Source organism: Meriones unguiculatus, chromosome 2 (assembly GCF_030254825.1).
Source record: "Meriones unguiculatus strain TT.TT164.6M chromosome 2, Bangor_MerUng_6.1, whole genome shotgun sequence".
In the NCBI taxonomy this organism is placed as follows: domain Eukaryota; kingdom Metazoa; phylum Chordata; class Mammalia; order Rodentia; family Muridae; genus Meriones; species Meriones unguiculatus.
In genome coordinates this window covers 149,237,145-149,253,840 of record NC_083350.1, presented here as the reverse complement: position 1 = coordinate 149,253,840, position 16,696 = coordinate 149,237,145, and the positions used below count along the sequence as shown (strand labels likewise).

The 16,696-nt window shown below is 35.9% G+C and overlaps 1 protein-coding gene across 4 annotated transcripts in view; it reads left to right on the top strand.

Moving 5' to 3' along the window:
- Window positions 1-16,696, top strand: part of Sclt1 (sodium channel and clathrin linker 1) — a 125,396-nt gene that overhangs the window by 38,891 nt on the left and 69,809 nt on the right. For all 4 annotated transcript variants that reach the window (XM_060378269.1, XM_060378272.1, XM_060378270.1 and 1 more), the window contains 3 exons: window positions 5,737-5,859; window positions 6,819-6,884; window positions 12,257-12,327. In XM_060378269.1, the coding sequence (XP_060234252.1) occupies window positions 5,737-5,859; window positions 6,819-6,884; window positions 12,257-12,327 (260 nt within the window). The remainder of the gene's footprint in view (window positions 1-5,736; window positions 5,860-6,818; window positions 6,885-12,256; window positions 12,328-16,696) is intronic.

Here is a 16,696-nt window from a genome sequence, read left to right as displayed (position 1 = left end):
CTGGTACCTGTCTTGCTTCTCCTTCCCATGATCATCCTGTCCTCCAAGCCTTTGACCTTTGGCCACACCTACCCCATTCTGCCCTGACAAGGTTTAGGTCTTTTAATCAGGCAATCAGGAATAATTTGGGAACTTTCTTCCTCATCAGAGGGGTATAGAAGATAGTTCAATATTAATAACAATGCCCTTGGCAGAGTGGTAACCAAATCAAGGTGCTGAAATCAGCATTTGAAAACACAGTTGGATCTTCCTCTGAGTGTGTCTTTGACTTTTTTGGCTGCTTTTGGGACCCTTTTTTTTCCTACTGGGTTGGCTCATCCAGTTTTAATATGAGAGGGTGTGCCTAGTCTTATTGCAACTTGATATGCCATGTTTGGTAGATATCCCTGGGAGACCTGCTCTTTTCTGAAGGGAAAGGAAAAGGAGTGGATCTGGAGGAGATTGGTTGGCGGGGGGTTTATAAAAGAATGAAAATCCCAACCATTCAATTTTTCCAATGAAGACTCAGGAGCCAGATGGTGGCTTAAAAACTGGCTAGCTCAGAGAGGCAGAGAAAGCACTCAGCTGACTTCCCTTCTCAGCTCATGTCCTGATGCAAAAAGCCCAAAAGGTTCACTAGCTCAGTTGACAGCCCAGGAGGAAAGGCCAAAAATACCCAAGGCCAAAGGCTTGCTAGCTCAAAGCTCAAAAAGCCAGAGAACTAAATCTCAAGAGCTGGAGAGCTAAAAGCTCCATCTACTTCTAGATATCCCTCATCTCCAAGTTCCTCCTACTCTTTAATCCCTTTCAGCTGGCTTCTTGACCTAGGATTAATTTTATTAAATCCTATGTACAGAAAGCATTTAAATTAAAGGTGTGTAGCTGAACCATACTATAATCACCTGTTTACAATAAACAAAAACTTCTTGGATTAAAGGTATGTATAGGGCTCAACCACACCAAACAAGGAACAGGGTTTTACAGTTCACAATTTTGGGGTTCACAATGGGCTCAACTATCTTGCAACTGGGTGGGGCTAGTAGGAGAAGAGGGAGGGGAAGAAGAGTCAGGATATAATATATGAGAGAAGAATAATAAAAAAATCAACACTCAAATATATATATAAAATATTGTGTCTGTACTGACCATATGTAGACATTATCTTATAACCTAAACAATGGAGAATGCAAAGTGTCTACATAGCATTGTGTTAGCTGTGTGTGAACTACAGAAAATTAACATTTGTAGGAGGATGCATGTAAGTTATATGTAAATACTTTTTATTTTTATATAAAATAAAAGTCCTGTTTATATAAAGGACTTGATCCTTTGCAGATTTTGGCATCCTGAAGGAGTGGGTCAAGTTTCTGCTCCGCTTACCAAGAGATGACTGCCATAGCCATTGTATTTGAATCTTCATTCCATAAATATTATTAGTCTGTCATCTATTATATGACAGACACTGTTCAAAATACTACTACGATAGTATAGAATTGGGTTCTTTCCTTCATAGACCTTTCGGGAAAAATATAATAACTGAAGTACTGGTAGTGCTGGTCAGAGTTCTTGTGTTTGATCTCCATTTCACTTTCAAACTGTATAATCTGGGGAGTTTTCTTTGCATCCCATGTTTCGCATTTATATTTATGGATTTTAACGTATTGTTAGATTTTTTTGGTAATAAAGTTTGAGCCTATAAAAGTTAATAAGTTATCCTTATTTTTATTCTTAGCCTTATTAGTAATCAACAAGATAAATAAAAATGAAAAGTGTATGTAAAAGTTTTTTGTAGATAAAATATATTGCTTTAGGATAGGCTATAGGGCTACAATATTAAGTCATTAAAACATTTAGTTTTGAATATTTTGTTCTCTTACACTAAAATGATTTGTAAAACTTCTGAAAAGTAGAAGAGTTTGACAGAGTTTTAAAATTTTCATATTCTTTGATGATCATACATCATGCCTCTGAGGAGGCAGAGGAAGGCGGAACTCTTTGACTCTGAGGCCACCATAGTCTAAGTAGCAGAGTTCCAGGCCAGCCAGGGCTGAAGGGATGGGATGAATTTGGGAAGAGTTAAAAGAGGAAGACGAATATGAACAAAATACATTGTATAAAATTCTCAAAGAACTAATGATTTTTCTTTTTTAAAGGATGATATGTTGGGCTGGAAAGATAGCTAAGTGGTTAAGAAAGGAACAGAATTTAGTTTCCAACACCTAAGCCAAGGGAGACAAAATTACCTGTAATCTAGCTCCCTGGAGAGCTGAGACCTCTGACCTTGCCAGGCACTTGCACATATGAGCACAGCCCTGAACACAAAATATACACATGCACATAATTAAAGCAGTAAGAATAAGTCTTTAAAAATATGAATTATGTTAAAATGTATACACATAAATAAATTGTGCTTATATAATGTTTCTTAAAGTGAAAAATAGGAAATAATTGTATAATCTAAAAATTGGGAATAAATTAAACTGGTGGGTTGAAATAATAAACTGGTGATGTTTCAAAGTTACATATTAACAGGATGGTTCTCAAATTCATCTATATCAGCATCACTTTGAGATTTGTAGAAATGCAAAATAACTTCATCTCAATAATTTGCATTTCTAATAGTTCTGAGATAATTTTGATAATGCCGGTCCTTTGAGAACCACTACTTTAAGAATCTGGGTTTTGTAGAGCACTTGTCCATCATGTACGTGACCTTAGGCTAAACATCTAGTGGTAGGGCCGGAGAGATATCTCCGCAGTTAAAAGCATGTGTTTATCTTACATAGGACCTAGGTTCAGTTCTCAGTACCCACTGGGTAGCTCATACACATCTGTAACTCCATTTTCAGGGAGTCCAATGCCTTTTCTGACTTTGTGGGCACTAGGCACATATGTGGTGCACCACAAAATACATACATATAATACATCTTGAGGGAAATAAAAAAAAAACAAAAACTTAGCATCAGAAAAGTGGGGAGGGGTGCTGTGCAAGTATTACTGCAGATAAGTCTTGTGATTCTTGTTCTGAAACTTTTTGAAATGAGACATTTTTATGACTGAAGTGATTGAGAAAATGACAAATAAGATTAAAGAAACAAAAATCTGAAGGAAATCAGTTGTGTATAATATTATCCATGCAGGACTTGAAGATCTAAACTATGTCTTCTAATTCCAAATTCTGTTTGTCAACAGATTTGATAACTAGCATACAGACAAAACTAATGTATGGTTTCAGAAGGAAAGATGACAGCTACTTGGGATGGGGACTTTATTAAGAAGAGGCTGTGTGTGTGGCCTCCTTCCTGGCGATAGTAGTAGTTTTGTTGTTGTTGTAGTTGTTTTGTTTTCTTGCTTGAACTGTGTTTTGATCACATAATGTGTTCACATTATAGAACTGACCATGAATTGTTATATACCATAATCTCAGCACTTAGGAAGCAGAGGCAGGATCTGAGGCCAACCCGGAATATATAGGAAGTTACAGAACAGCCAACGCTGTTAATAATAGGGTGTCAGGGGAGGCAGGTGGGGGGAGTCATCTGTGCATTTTCCAAGTTCCTGTTATACTTTAGAAATCATATTATAGAAAGTGAAATACTATATCCTAAAAGTATACTCAGCATGCCCAGTAATGCCATCTTTTAGCTCCATCTTCTCAGGGTGCACTTGGCTTACCCTGGTATTGCCAAGCATGCTGTGATAAAGTGCAATGGCCAAAAGCAACTTATAGAAGAAAGGATCTACTTGGCTTATGGTACTAGAGAATTAGATTCCATGACAGGAAATCTATGGAGGCCAGCAGCAGGAATAGGAAGCTGTGAGATCTCATTTCAACCACACATAGGAATCAGAGACACTACACTAAAAGTGGGACAAAGATACAGATCTTCAAACTCACCCCAGTGATTACTTCCTCTAACAAGGCCCTGTTCCCTTTAGTTTCTGTAACCTCCCTAAATAGCACCACAAACTGAGAACCCAGGGTCCAAATGCATATGCCCTCAGGTGACATTTATCATTCCAGTTACAACATAGAGAAAGTGTTTTGTTTTGTTTTGTTGTTTTTTATTCTTAGCTCAAACTCGGTGAGGAACCCTAGGCAATATGTGCTGTTTTCATGGTCTCAGTGAGTTCAATTAGCATTTCTTAGCCTTTTGGTTTCAAGAGTCTACTCAGAACACTTAATATTATTTCAGTATACTAAAGTGCTTTATTGTGAGTTGTATCTATCAATATTTAGTCTACTATATATTAGCAGGCTTTATTTTTTAATAGTAATATAAGCAAATCTTCCAGTCCTCAGAGCAGGAATGACATATATACTTTAGAAAATTCCACTGTGACAGGCAAGAACAATAAGCAAATGTCTTCCTATTGTTATGAACATAGTTTTGACCTCAAGCTCGTCTGGCTGTCTTAAACCCTGAGCCCCTTTACCATACTTTGGAGAATTGTATGTAAAAGTTATGGGATGAATTAGGAAAAATCTTACTATAAATGTCAAGTGAAAAAGTGTTAAAAAACAATACATTATGAGAGTATAGTCCAAAATCGCTGCATGGAAACCACCATTCACATATGAAATCAGCAAGAGTGTTTATTTCTTGAAAGCAAGAATCCTGCATGCAGGGGTCAGCCACTTTACAAAATGGTGACCTCAAGAGGAGCCCAAAAGCTCCTCTTTTGAAGCCAGCTTGGGGATTTCCAGATTCAGTTTGTTAATTCTTACCAGAATTGGATGGAGTCATGATAAGGGATACTTGTATGTTCCTGATTGGTCTGACCTTAGGGGAGGAAGAGTCATCTCATAGAGCCGTAGGCCAGATTTTGGGGCAGTTGCTGATTGGCTGCCCATCTCCTGTGGTTCTTTGTTTTTTTCTTTTTTTTCAGGAACTTGTCAAGCAGGTAAGGAAGAATGGTGTCAAGAACTTTGGCCCAGCTTTGGACTCAGTCTTAAAATGGAGTTAGTTCGGTCCTCTCAATTTTACTAAAAGAGATACTTAAAAAATTGTATTCCAGAAGTGCATTTATACAAATTTATAGACATGAACAGAATCAACATTTTTAAAGATGATTATATTCAAATATTAGTAATATTTATTAGGAGAACTAATACTAAAGTTCTGAGTAGTTCTTTATTGCTTCTGTTCTCCATATTTTTCTAATTTTCTATAATAAGCATGTAACTCTTTACAATCAGAAAATCATATCGTACTTTCTCAGAAAGGCTTTTCTACTATATTAATGCCAAGGCTTAACTTATGCTTTTTTGTAAAACAAGTAGAAAGGTTTTTAATATATATTGCTGATAACCTTAATTTTAGCTATTAAATCTAAGTAAAATTAAAGTTTCAAAATAAGAAAATTTTACCTTTTAGATTTGTTTTCTAAATTACTATTGAATTTTTAAAATTATAAATATTATTATATTACAGTCACATGCCATATAACAATCTGTCAATCATGGTCTATGTATACAATGTATCCCCTAACAGTGCATCTCCTAGTGATGATTGTGGTCATTGTAGTTTGTGTTAATACGTCTGTTGTGCTCACATTATGGTTAAATTCCCTATTAGTACATTTCTTTGAAAGTGTTCTTACAATTAAGCTATGCGTGACTATCATCTTTATATACATTCTAGTTTTACTTTGTAACTTTATAAAAATTCACTTGTAAAAGAATAGGATTCATTTATTATCAGTAAATAGCCTGCTGATACTTTAAGAAACTCAATTTTTGTTGTTGTTCAATAGGAGAAAACTTGGGCTCTGGAACTCTGGCAGACTGCTTCTCGGGAGTTGGAAAGTGTACGAAAGCTCTACCAGGAACATATGACAGAAGCCCAGATTCATGTATTTGAAAACCAAAAGCAAAAAGTAAAGCTATGTTTCATGATTTTCATGTATATTGGTCAGAACCAATCTCATGAAAAATGTTCCAAATGAAACTCTGAAATCTCTTGTGTTTCTTAATGTTAACAATAAATATATCTGAGAACCTTTTAAACAGATAATCCAAAAACTGCCTCAGTGCATGTTGTGTTTTGAATGTGATGACAAGTAAAAGGTGTAGTAGTTTGGGAAAGAAAAATGATTGTTTTTTATCAGTTGACCTCTGGAGTTTTAATTGCTTAATTTCCTACCTGTTTTGAAATGAAACAAAAATTGTTCATTAAGTTACAATGAATGGAGAAACTTGTTCCAGTACAAGTTTTAACACTGTCAAATAGCAATGTTCACACTATTAAATGTGACCTGTTGCTAAAATAGGTGTCTAGTGAACTATATTAATTATAATTTTATCATAGGAAGAAGTCTTATTATTTATTGAATACTTCTTTCTGTCTGAAGCAAGCGTTTTTACGTTGAGCATCTAGCTTTTGCTTTATGGGTGGTCTTTATGAGACAAATTTAGGTGTATGATTTTGGAATTGATTTTAGTTTTATTTAAAGTATAAGCAACCAAGACCATGCATAGAGAGGACTTAGACTCCCTCCTCAGATGTAGCCCATAAATATCTGTCTCCATGTGGGTTCCCTAGTAAGGGGAGAAGAGACAGTCTCTGACATGAATTAGTTCATGTCATTTCTTCTTCATTTCTTCTCCCTAGCCAGCCCACAGAGGAAGAGGATCAGGGTAGCCCTGATGGGAGTTGATAGGCTAGGGTCAGAGCGTAGGGGAGGAGGACCTCCCCTATCAGTGGACTAGAGAAGAGACAGTGGGGAGGCGACTACAACTGGGATACAAAGTGAATAAATTGTTAATAGTAATAACGAAAATAATAAAGTATGAGCTACAAACAAAACACTGTGGACTCACTGTACTTTCCTGTTAGGACCAGCTGAACAATTTTCAACAACTAACCAAGAAACTTCATGTTGCGAATGAGAATATAGAAATGGTGAGTAGAAATAACCATTTCCCATAGCTAATTTTTACAAATCAGAAACTGCAACAACATTTATTTATGTTTATTCTAATCAAAGCAACAAAGCATGTTGTATAAATTAAAGCATATGAACATTCTTTTTTTCTAATTTTCTTACATATTCAGTAATTAAACATACTTCAAATACCCTTTAAAGCTCTAGCCAATGTATATTTGTATTAAGTCCTACTCTGAGCGCTCCCTTGGGGTATTTGGCAAGGTCGTTTAAAAGTAAGTAATCTAGACCTTTGGCTCCTCAGAAGAAATGGACACACCTAATCTTTAGTGTTTCTTATCACACACAGCCAGAAATGTAAGAAATAATGTAACTCTGCTGAATCAATGAATTGCTTCTTTTTTAAAAATTAGGAACCATCGTAAATTAACTGTCAAGTAATGGGATTAATGTCTATAATGTGTGTATATATATATATATATATATATATATATATATGTAAATTTTCCTACCTTTTTAAAAAACAAATGTAATTCAGCCTCCCAGTTTTACTTATTCTCTTTTAATTCACTTATTTTCCTTTTGCTTTCCTTACCTCCTTGGAATTTTATTTTTACTCATTGTTGAGTAATAGAATTATAGCACTCTGGGTGATCCCTCCCTGTGCTTTTCATTCTTCCCTAGTTACTCTGCTAATTCTTGCTAATACTGAAAGAATGTCTGTGCTTAAGAATAGAGTTATGTCATCAAAAGTAAGTTATCCCATTATATTGCACTGTCTTATTATCCTTTAGTCAAATGTCTCCTACTTATGCTAACATATAGAATCTCCTTTTTTTTTTGTTTGTTTATGTTATGTTTGAGACATTCCTCTCATAGTGTATCCTAATCTAGCCTGGACTTACCCAGGCTAGCTTCAGACTCCAGACAATCCTCTCACCTCACTGACCCTTGTACTGGGAATGTAGGCATGAGCCTCCACACTGTCTAACATTTGGGATTTATAATCACAGGCTTTTTACAGTATGCTTCTGAGGAGTCTTAAAATTCAAGTAAATTGCTCCAAAACAATTGCTGAGTTCTGTAATTAAAGGCTTTTAATAACATATTTCTATATGGACACTAGTTCTTAGACCTGATGTCATAATTATTTATTGCTTCTCTCAATGTATCGCCCAGAACTCTAAGAATTATATAATCCTTTGGTATTTTTGCTATGGATACCCTATTGTAACAATAACCCCTAAATACTTTTAAGGAAAGTCATAGAAAAAGGATGTTTGAGTGTTCACAGGGGTATATTAAACTGTGGTGGTGCCTTTAATTCCAGCATTCATGAGACAGAGGCACCGGCAGGCAGATCTCTTTGAGTTTAGGACCATGTTTGTCTGTATAATGAGGCCCTGTCTCTTTAAAAAGAAAAATTCATAAAATTCATACTGTCATGCCAGAATTACAGTTATCTTAATCCATAGAGTGGATATCAAGCAACTACTAAGCAACAAAACTATTAAGAAACAATCTTGTACAAATCAAAGAGCATTCCGAGTTTAGTTGCAGGAGCATATGTGAGTCACAATCAAAACAAAAAAGGAACAGTCCCTATGAAAAGCAAGAAGTTACCATTAAAAAAGTCTTTTACTAGGCTTCTGCCTAGTAATGCGCAATAAAGTAATGAGTGTAGGATAAAGTGTATTTTAGTGAAGAATGAGGGGAGGGTGTAAGAGTAGACAGACCTGAACCCTGTTCCCCACAAACACACTGATTTAGCAGTCAGAACTTGTTAAAAAGTTTCTGCATCCCAGGACAAGATAAAGCCAGTGGTTGGTTTGGTTTGTACTAGAGGCATGGTTCCCAGTACAGCACCATAGGATTATATGATCAAAAATAAGATTCTAGCTCCTAGCGTCCTCCAGAGGAAGTAAAAAAATAGGTGTGCACATCTAGCCTCAACTTTTCTTAAGGGGTTCTCAAAAAATTGACTTCTATTTTGTTTGTCTAGGAGTTCTCACAGTTCCTAGATAGTTTAGCCATTGTGCAGAGAATGGTGGTATGTTGCTGCTTGGACTTATAGATGTCATTGACCCTGTTCATCATGTTAATCTTAGTAGCTAATGAATGAAAGATCAGCTCTTGGCTTCTTCCTTCAGGAAAGAATAGATCTGTGCATCTAACACCCTATCTTCTTAGGGTTTTCCAGAAATGTGTCAGTCTTATTAGTCTTCATTCTCTGTCCAACACAGTGTAGCTACCTGGGGCAACTGGGGGGAGAGGGGCTTCATAACATAGACTGATGCATGCCACAGTGCCTTGCCCCTCATTTATCACAGTGCAAGTACACAAAGCTATCGCTGTCACTATTACCAGGGGATTAAAATAATACAGGATACCTTCTAAACCTGTGACTAGCTAATTGATGGAGCCCTGTCTTATATCATTCTTTGAAGACCAGGAGGGTTCCAGTTTTCTTTCATGTCTAGAACCAAAACAGTCATCAAAAAAAAGTGAAAAACAAAGCTCTTTCAAAGGAACCATATAAATCCTCAGAAACCAGCCCTAAATAAAGGAGATGGGAGATGGACAGATAGATGGGATAGAGAATGTAAAAAGTAATTCTTAATAAGATGCACACTGAAGTCAGTGAAAACAATTCATGAAACATGTGGACTTTGAAAAAAGAACAAAATATTTTAATGCCACATAGAAATAATGGAAACAATAAAAACAAAAAAAAAATGCAGAATCAACTAACTTGGGTCCATCAGGACTCACAGAGACTGAACGTCCAGCCAGGGAGCATGCATGGTACAGATCTAGGTCCTCTGTTTATATGTAACAGTTGTGAAACTTGTCTTCGTGTAGTATTCCTAACAGAGGGAGCAGAGGCTTTCTTTGACTCTGTTGCCTGCCTTTGAGCCCATCTCCTCCTCCTGGGCTGCCTCAGCTAGCCTCAGTAGTAGAAGTACCTAGTCTTGCTGCAGCACAGCATGCCTGCGCTGGTTGATAGTCATGAGAGGCCTCCCCTTTTCTGAAGAAAAATGGAGAAGGAATGGATGGGGCGGGTATGAGAAATGGAAGAGAAGGACTGGAGAGGACAGAAGGGAAACTGCAGTCAGCATGTCAAGTAAATTAATTAAAAAAAAAAGAATGGAACTAAAGAGCACTGAACAGTCACATGATAAATTGACTAGGGGAGTTTAGGTCAAGTGAACAAATAAGAGAATTCCAAGAGAGGAATCGAGATCTTAGTAAATCAAATGAAAATGCAGAATTAGGAATTGAAGATGTTATGGAACTAATTCTTGATGGCAGTTAGAGATAATTTTTAAAATTTATTACCACACTTTTTAATAACTAACAACACTAACGAATTTTAAGGGCAAAAGAAGGAGCTGGAATTTAAAAAGCAAACAGATAAGTATAAAACATGTTCATTATAGCAAAAATTTTCTAAATATACAAAAAGATACGGCAATCCAAGAATAGGAAACATTAAGAATTCCAAACAGGACCAGAAAAGAATGTCTCTGTGTCACATTATAGTTAAATGCCAAGAGTACAGAACAAAAGCAAAACAGTGAAAGCTATGAGTGAAATCCCAAGTTGCTTCTAAAGACAAACTTGTTAGAATTATATCAGACCTCTCCTCTCAGGAGAAACTTTAAGAGCCAAGAAAGCACAGGAGGATATATTTCAGTCTCTTAGAGTAAATAACTGCCAACTAAGATTATCATATCCAGCAAAGCTATTTAAAATCAATGGAGAGATAAAGACGTTCCAAGATGAACACAACTGAAAGCAGCACATGCCATGAAGCCAGCACTGGGGAATATGTTTAAAAGATTCCAGCCCAGAAAGAAGGAAAAGAGAATCATCAGACCTAAGAATAATTTTCATGAGGAAAGATGAACAAATAAGAATTAGGAATGAATCCTGAATGTTCAATTCTAGGATTAACAATAGTAAAAACCCATATGTACAGAGCAGACTTCAAGCGAAAACTAATCTGGAGAGGTGAAGATTACTAAATGTAACTATCATTTTTATGTATGCAAAGAATGTTGTTGTGTCCAGTTTTACAAACAAGTATCACAAGATATAAAGGGGTGTAATAGTAATGAGAAATGTCAGTATGCCATTCAATATCAGTAGCTAGGTCATCCAGATGAAAAATTCACACAAACTTAAGTGTGAAATTATACTGGGGGCCAAATAGACTTAACAGATATCTCCTATATAAAGAACTACAAGTGATTGAAAGCTACCTAGAGAAGAATTTCTCTTCTCCAGAGATGAGCACCCTAAATGTTTATCCAATCACAAGTAGTCATCCCTAAAAGAATTCACATGTAAGCAACAGTAAATGCATTCAATAGGTTGCATTGATATATTCACACACGCGCACACACACACAACAGTAATAAAGAATAAGAGACCATGAGTTTGAAAGGGATATATGAAGTAGAACATGAGAAGTATGGAGAGAGGGAGGAAGTTGTGTCATATTTTAAAGGGGTTATAGAGATGTAAAAGAGTAAAGGAGAGAATGAACAAAGAAATGATAATATAAGGGGTAAATATTATCAAAGGCATTTTGTACATGTAGAAATTATAGTGAAACCCTCTTATATAATTAATGCATATAGTGAAGATAAAATTAAACACAAAATATAAATAAGCTGGGCATAGATGAATATGCCTGGAAGCAGAGTCAGAAACATGGAAGTTTTGAGGTTAGCCTGGACTGTATAATAAGACTCAATTTTTGAAATTGACTTTAAAATTAAATAAAGATGACTCAGTAGACAAAAATGGTGCTGCCAAGACCTGAATCTAATCCTTGAGTCCCATGTACTAGAAGGAGAGAATGATTTCCACTAGTTGGCTTTTAACCTTCACGTATTGTGACATGTGCCTTCCTCCAATAAATACTTGTAACTTTCAAATTTTTAAAAAATAAAGTAGATAAATTAGCAGTGTTTCTGGAGCTTAATCCCAGTGGTAGATATTGGTTTTGTCCCACTCATGAACATGGGGACTCTCATTATTTATAGCTCAGGCCCATTAACATTGTTAGACTACTCTACAAGTTACAACATGGATTCCATACTTATAGCATTTTTCCTATACATGGAGATGAGTAAAAGATCAGCTAGAGCAAGCCCTTGGACAGCAGTGCAGGCTCAGGTAATTGGAATCAGGATCCATGGGAGTAAAGGTAAGGAAGGAAGACTGAAGGTTACATTTTTGCCCTCATAAAATGTATAATTATGGAGAATCTAACTTTTTATTTTGTTTTTGCTTTTTGTTTCTATACCTTATGTCATCTTTAAAAATACAATTCCTAAATATTTTAATACTTAATGTTTTTGATTTGTTCTTGTGACAGACTAACCAACACTTCCTGAAAACAGTAACTGAACAAAACATGGAGATCGAGAAACTTCGAAAACATCTTAGGTATTTTCAGACATCAATTTTGTTTTTATTATCAATTATATTCATTCAGGGGAATTTCTTATAATGCCATACATTTTCCTATTATGTTTTCTTTCTCCGTTTTTATTAAACCTTAGCCAGAAACACTGTATGAGCACTGACCATGAGCTCAATCAGTCAGGAGGTAACTATAATGTGTATGTAGAGGGATATATCATAGAAAGCCAGAGCTACTACAGCAAACTCATTCCCCTAGAAAATTGTTCTATTGCTTATCTTTTGTTGGACTTCTACCTAAGAAAAGGGGCCTCCAAAACCTGTTGTTTCATAGCAGATAATTACTAAGAAGTACCAGTATGGAGTAAGAAACTGAAATTAGGAAGAAAAAGATGCACCTAGTACAGCTAGCCATTGACTCCTATCCTCCTTTATTTTCCGTTTTTTTTATATTTGATTATTTTTATTATTATCATTTATCACAATTTATTCAATTTGTATCCCGTCTGTGTCCTCCTCCCTCGTCTCCTCCCAATCCTGCCCTTCCTTCCTCTTTTCCCCCTATGCTCCTTATGAAAGAAGGGGGAGATAGAAAGAGCTGGAGGGGACAGGAGCTCCAAAAGGAGAACAACAGATCCAAGAAAACTGAGTCCTGGGGTCCCTGCAGAGACTGATACCCCAACCAAGGACAATGCATAGAAAGGACCTAAAACCCTGTCTCAAATGTAGCCCATAGACTCAGTCTCCAAGTGGGTTTCCTAAGTAAGGGGAGCAGGGACTTTCTCTGACATGAACTCAGCTCTCTGATCACCTCCCCTGGAGGGTGCAGCCTTGTCAGGCCACAGAAGAAGACAGTGCAGCCAGTCCTGATGGGACCTGATAGGCTAGGGTCAAATAGAAGGGGAGGAAGACCTTACTTTCTATTTTTATGATAAAATTTTTGATTAAAAGCAACTTGGGAAAGGGTTTATTTTAAATGCTCACTCTTCCATGTTGCTGTCCATCCTTGAGAATTCAGAGGAATGCTGCTTATTGGCTTGCTGTCTCTGACTTGCTCAGCTATCTTTCTTGTAAAACCAGGACCACCTTCCCAGAAGTAGAGCTTCCCACAGTGGGTTGGGCCCTCTTACATCAGTCATTAAACAAGAGATTCCTCACAGACTTGGCTAAGGCCAGTCTGATAGAAACAACTTCTGCATACACTTTCCTTCCCAGTATATTTGTCCTTCCCAAGTAACTCTGAAATTGTATCAAAGTTGTCTAAAACTAGTAAGCATATTAATCATCTATGAAACGTTATATACCTATTAAAAGGAATAAGGGAAGCAGAGCTACATACAACTTTGAGATAGGATTTGAGGTAGGACTGGGAATGGAAGAGTGGCATTGCTAGGGATCAAACCCACAGCCTTAGAAATGCTAGAAAAGTGTTCTGCCACTGAGCTACATATTCAGTCCTAGCAATATATAAAATAAAACAAATTTCAAGATGAGTAGTTTTGTAGCATCCAGATTTGTCTTATTTATTGTAATATAAATTCAGAATATTCACTGGTAACTATCTGAAACTCAGTTGAAAACTGCTGTATTATAATATCTCCCTTTCATCTCTAATTTTAGTGATTTGGGTCTTTTGACTAATTTTGCTAAGGATATATTTGTTCTTTTCATAGAACCCAATCTTTGTTTCACTAATCCTTTGTATTATTCCTTTAGTTTTCTGTTCTGGTCTTTCTTATTTCTTTCCTTGTGCTGATTTGGAGGTAAACTGTTCTAAGATCATCCGTCTTATTATTAGATTATTTATTTATTTGGTAAATCAGATTTTACTGGTTCGGTTTGGTTTTGTTTGGTTTTTCAAGACAGAGTTTCTCTCTTTGGTCTTGGCTGTCTTGGACTTCCTTTGTAGACCAGGCTGGCCTCAAACTCACAGAAATCAGCCTGCCTCTGACTCTTCAAGTGCTGGGGTTAAAGGCATGTACCACCGTGCTGGGCTTCTTCATCAATATGAATTGGCTATCCTGTTTTGTTTGTTTGTTTTGTCATTTTTGACAAATATTTTATACAAGCACAATAAAATGAATCAATGAGCCATTAGGAACAACTTCAAAAAATTTAAATCATAGGAACTGGGGAGATGACTCAGTGGATAACATCTACAAGCATGTTCAGATCCTTGCAGAGATATAAAAAACTAAAGCTGTGCATGACTGTAACCCCTGCACTATGGAGGAAAGAAGAGTATATCCAGGGCCTGTGGCCTTTACCCTAGCTGAGAAACTGGGGAGCCTTGTTTTCTGTGAGAGACCAGGAATAAGCAGAGAACAGTACACTGGATGCTCTCCTCTGACCTCTACACATGTGTTCGTGTGTACAAGGGCAGATACACATAAGTACACACGTGCTAACACATCTTACTTTAAATAAATTAGTAAAATTAAAATAGGAATTTGCAGTGACAGAATGAGAAATCTTAGCAAAGAAATAGGAAATCTAAGAACAAAACAGAAAATTGAGAACTACTACACCATATGAAACTTCAATTTTTTTAGTGAGAATATTTTCCCACATCTTAGTATTTTAAATTAATGTAATTTGGAATGAACTGTTGAGAGAAAAGATAGAGAAATAGAAAAATTAAGACTTATGGAATGTCAATTACAAAGAAAATTACATAGGGGAAAATTATTTATAATGGTGAGTTTGAGCAAAACAAAATGTATTCATGGAAGTGTAGTATATTAAAGTGAGCATTATAAGTCAGCAGGAACTATTATGTTGGGAATAGTTTCTAAGGATTTTGTTGGGAAATTTTTCTGTTTTTATTTTTATACTTAAATTTTATTAACTAGTTCATTAAAAACATAAATCTTGCAAGGTTGATAATTTAAAGCCAAAGACAATTGGACAGAGAATGTGAGCAAACATTTCAAATGTCACAGCATTCTGGAAAATGAAAGCTAAGCAATATGACGGAGGAGTTACATATTTCAGTGTTTAAAATGTTTATAGATCTTAAACTCAGAACTTAAACTAAAAGTAAGTTAATACAGTATTTTTACTTGCAAACATTTTCACTGCAAGTTAGCATATGAGGTCAGATGTAAAATTTCTTACATGTTGCATTGTCTTGATGCTAAAAATGTTTCTGATTTCTTAGTGTTCCAGATTTTATACCTTTGGATTGGGGATTCTTATCCTTTATTAGCTTATACTAAAAAATTGATGCCACAATTGTAAGATGGAAGCTTGGAATGAAGACACACACCTTTAATCCTAGCACTTAGTTGGTAGAGACAAAATTGTGAGCTTGAGGGTAGCCCATGTAAAACCCTGTCTCAAAAGTCTCTGCCCTGCCCCCATGTATGTGTGTGTGTGTATTTGTACACATGCATATATATAGATTCAAGTATAGTAATGTCTAAAAGAGGATGGTGTATACTAACATAGTTCAACAATTTTTAAATAATAGTCTTTATTCATTATAGACATTTTAGCTGTAGAGAGATATATTCATATTTAGTGTATATATTATAAGAACAAAGTACATATTACATATATTTATTTGTTTCTAAAATAAAAACATTTTAGGAAGTTGTCTCCTGTGCCAGTGAGTTCAAGGCTCTTACCCACTTTTTCTGATAATAGGTTTAGTATGTCTGGTTTCATATTGAGGTCTTTGATCAACTTGGACTTCAGTTTTGTGCAGGGTGATAAGTATGGATCTGTTTGCATTTTTCTACATGTAGATATCTAGTTAGACCAGCACCATTTGTTGAAGATGCTATCTTTTTTCCAATGTATGCTTTTGGCTTCTTTGTCAAAAATCAGGTGTCCATAAATATGTGGGTTTATTTCTAGGTCATCTATCCGATTCCATTGATCCACCATTCTGTTTCTATGCCAGTACCATGCAGTTTTTAATACTGTTGCTCTATAGTACAGCTTGAGATCAGGGATGGAGATACTTCCAGAAGATCTTTTATTGTAGAGGATTGTTTCAGCAATTCTGGGTTTCCTGTTACTCCATATGAAGTTGAGAATTTTTCTTTCAAGGTCTGTAAAGAATTGTGTTAGAATTTGATGGGAACTGAATTGAATCTGTAGATTGCTTTTGGTAAGATGGCCATTTTTACTATATTAATCCTGCCTAGCCATGAGCATCGGAGATCTTTCCATCTTCTGATATCTTCTAATTCATTCTTCAGAGACTTGAAATTTTTTCATACAAGTCTTTGACTTCCTTGGTTAGGGTCCCAACTTCCTGAACAGAACACCAACAGCACAGGCTCTAAGAGCAACAATCAATAAATGGGACCTCATGAAACTGAAAAGCTTCTGTAAAGCAAAGGACACTGTTGTCAAAACAAAACAACTGCCTACAGATTGGGAA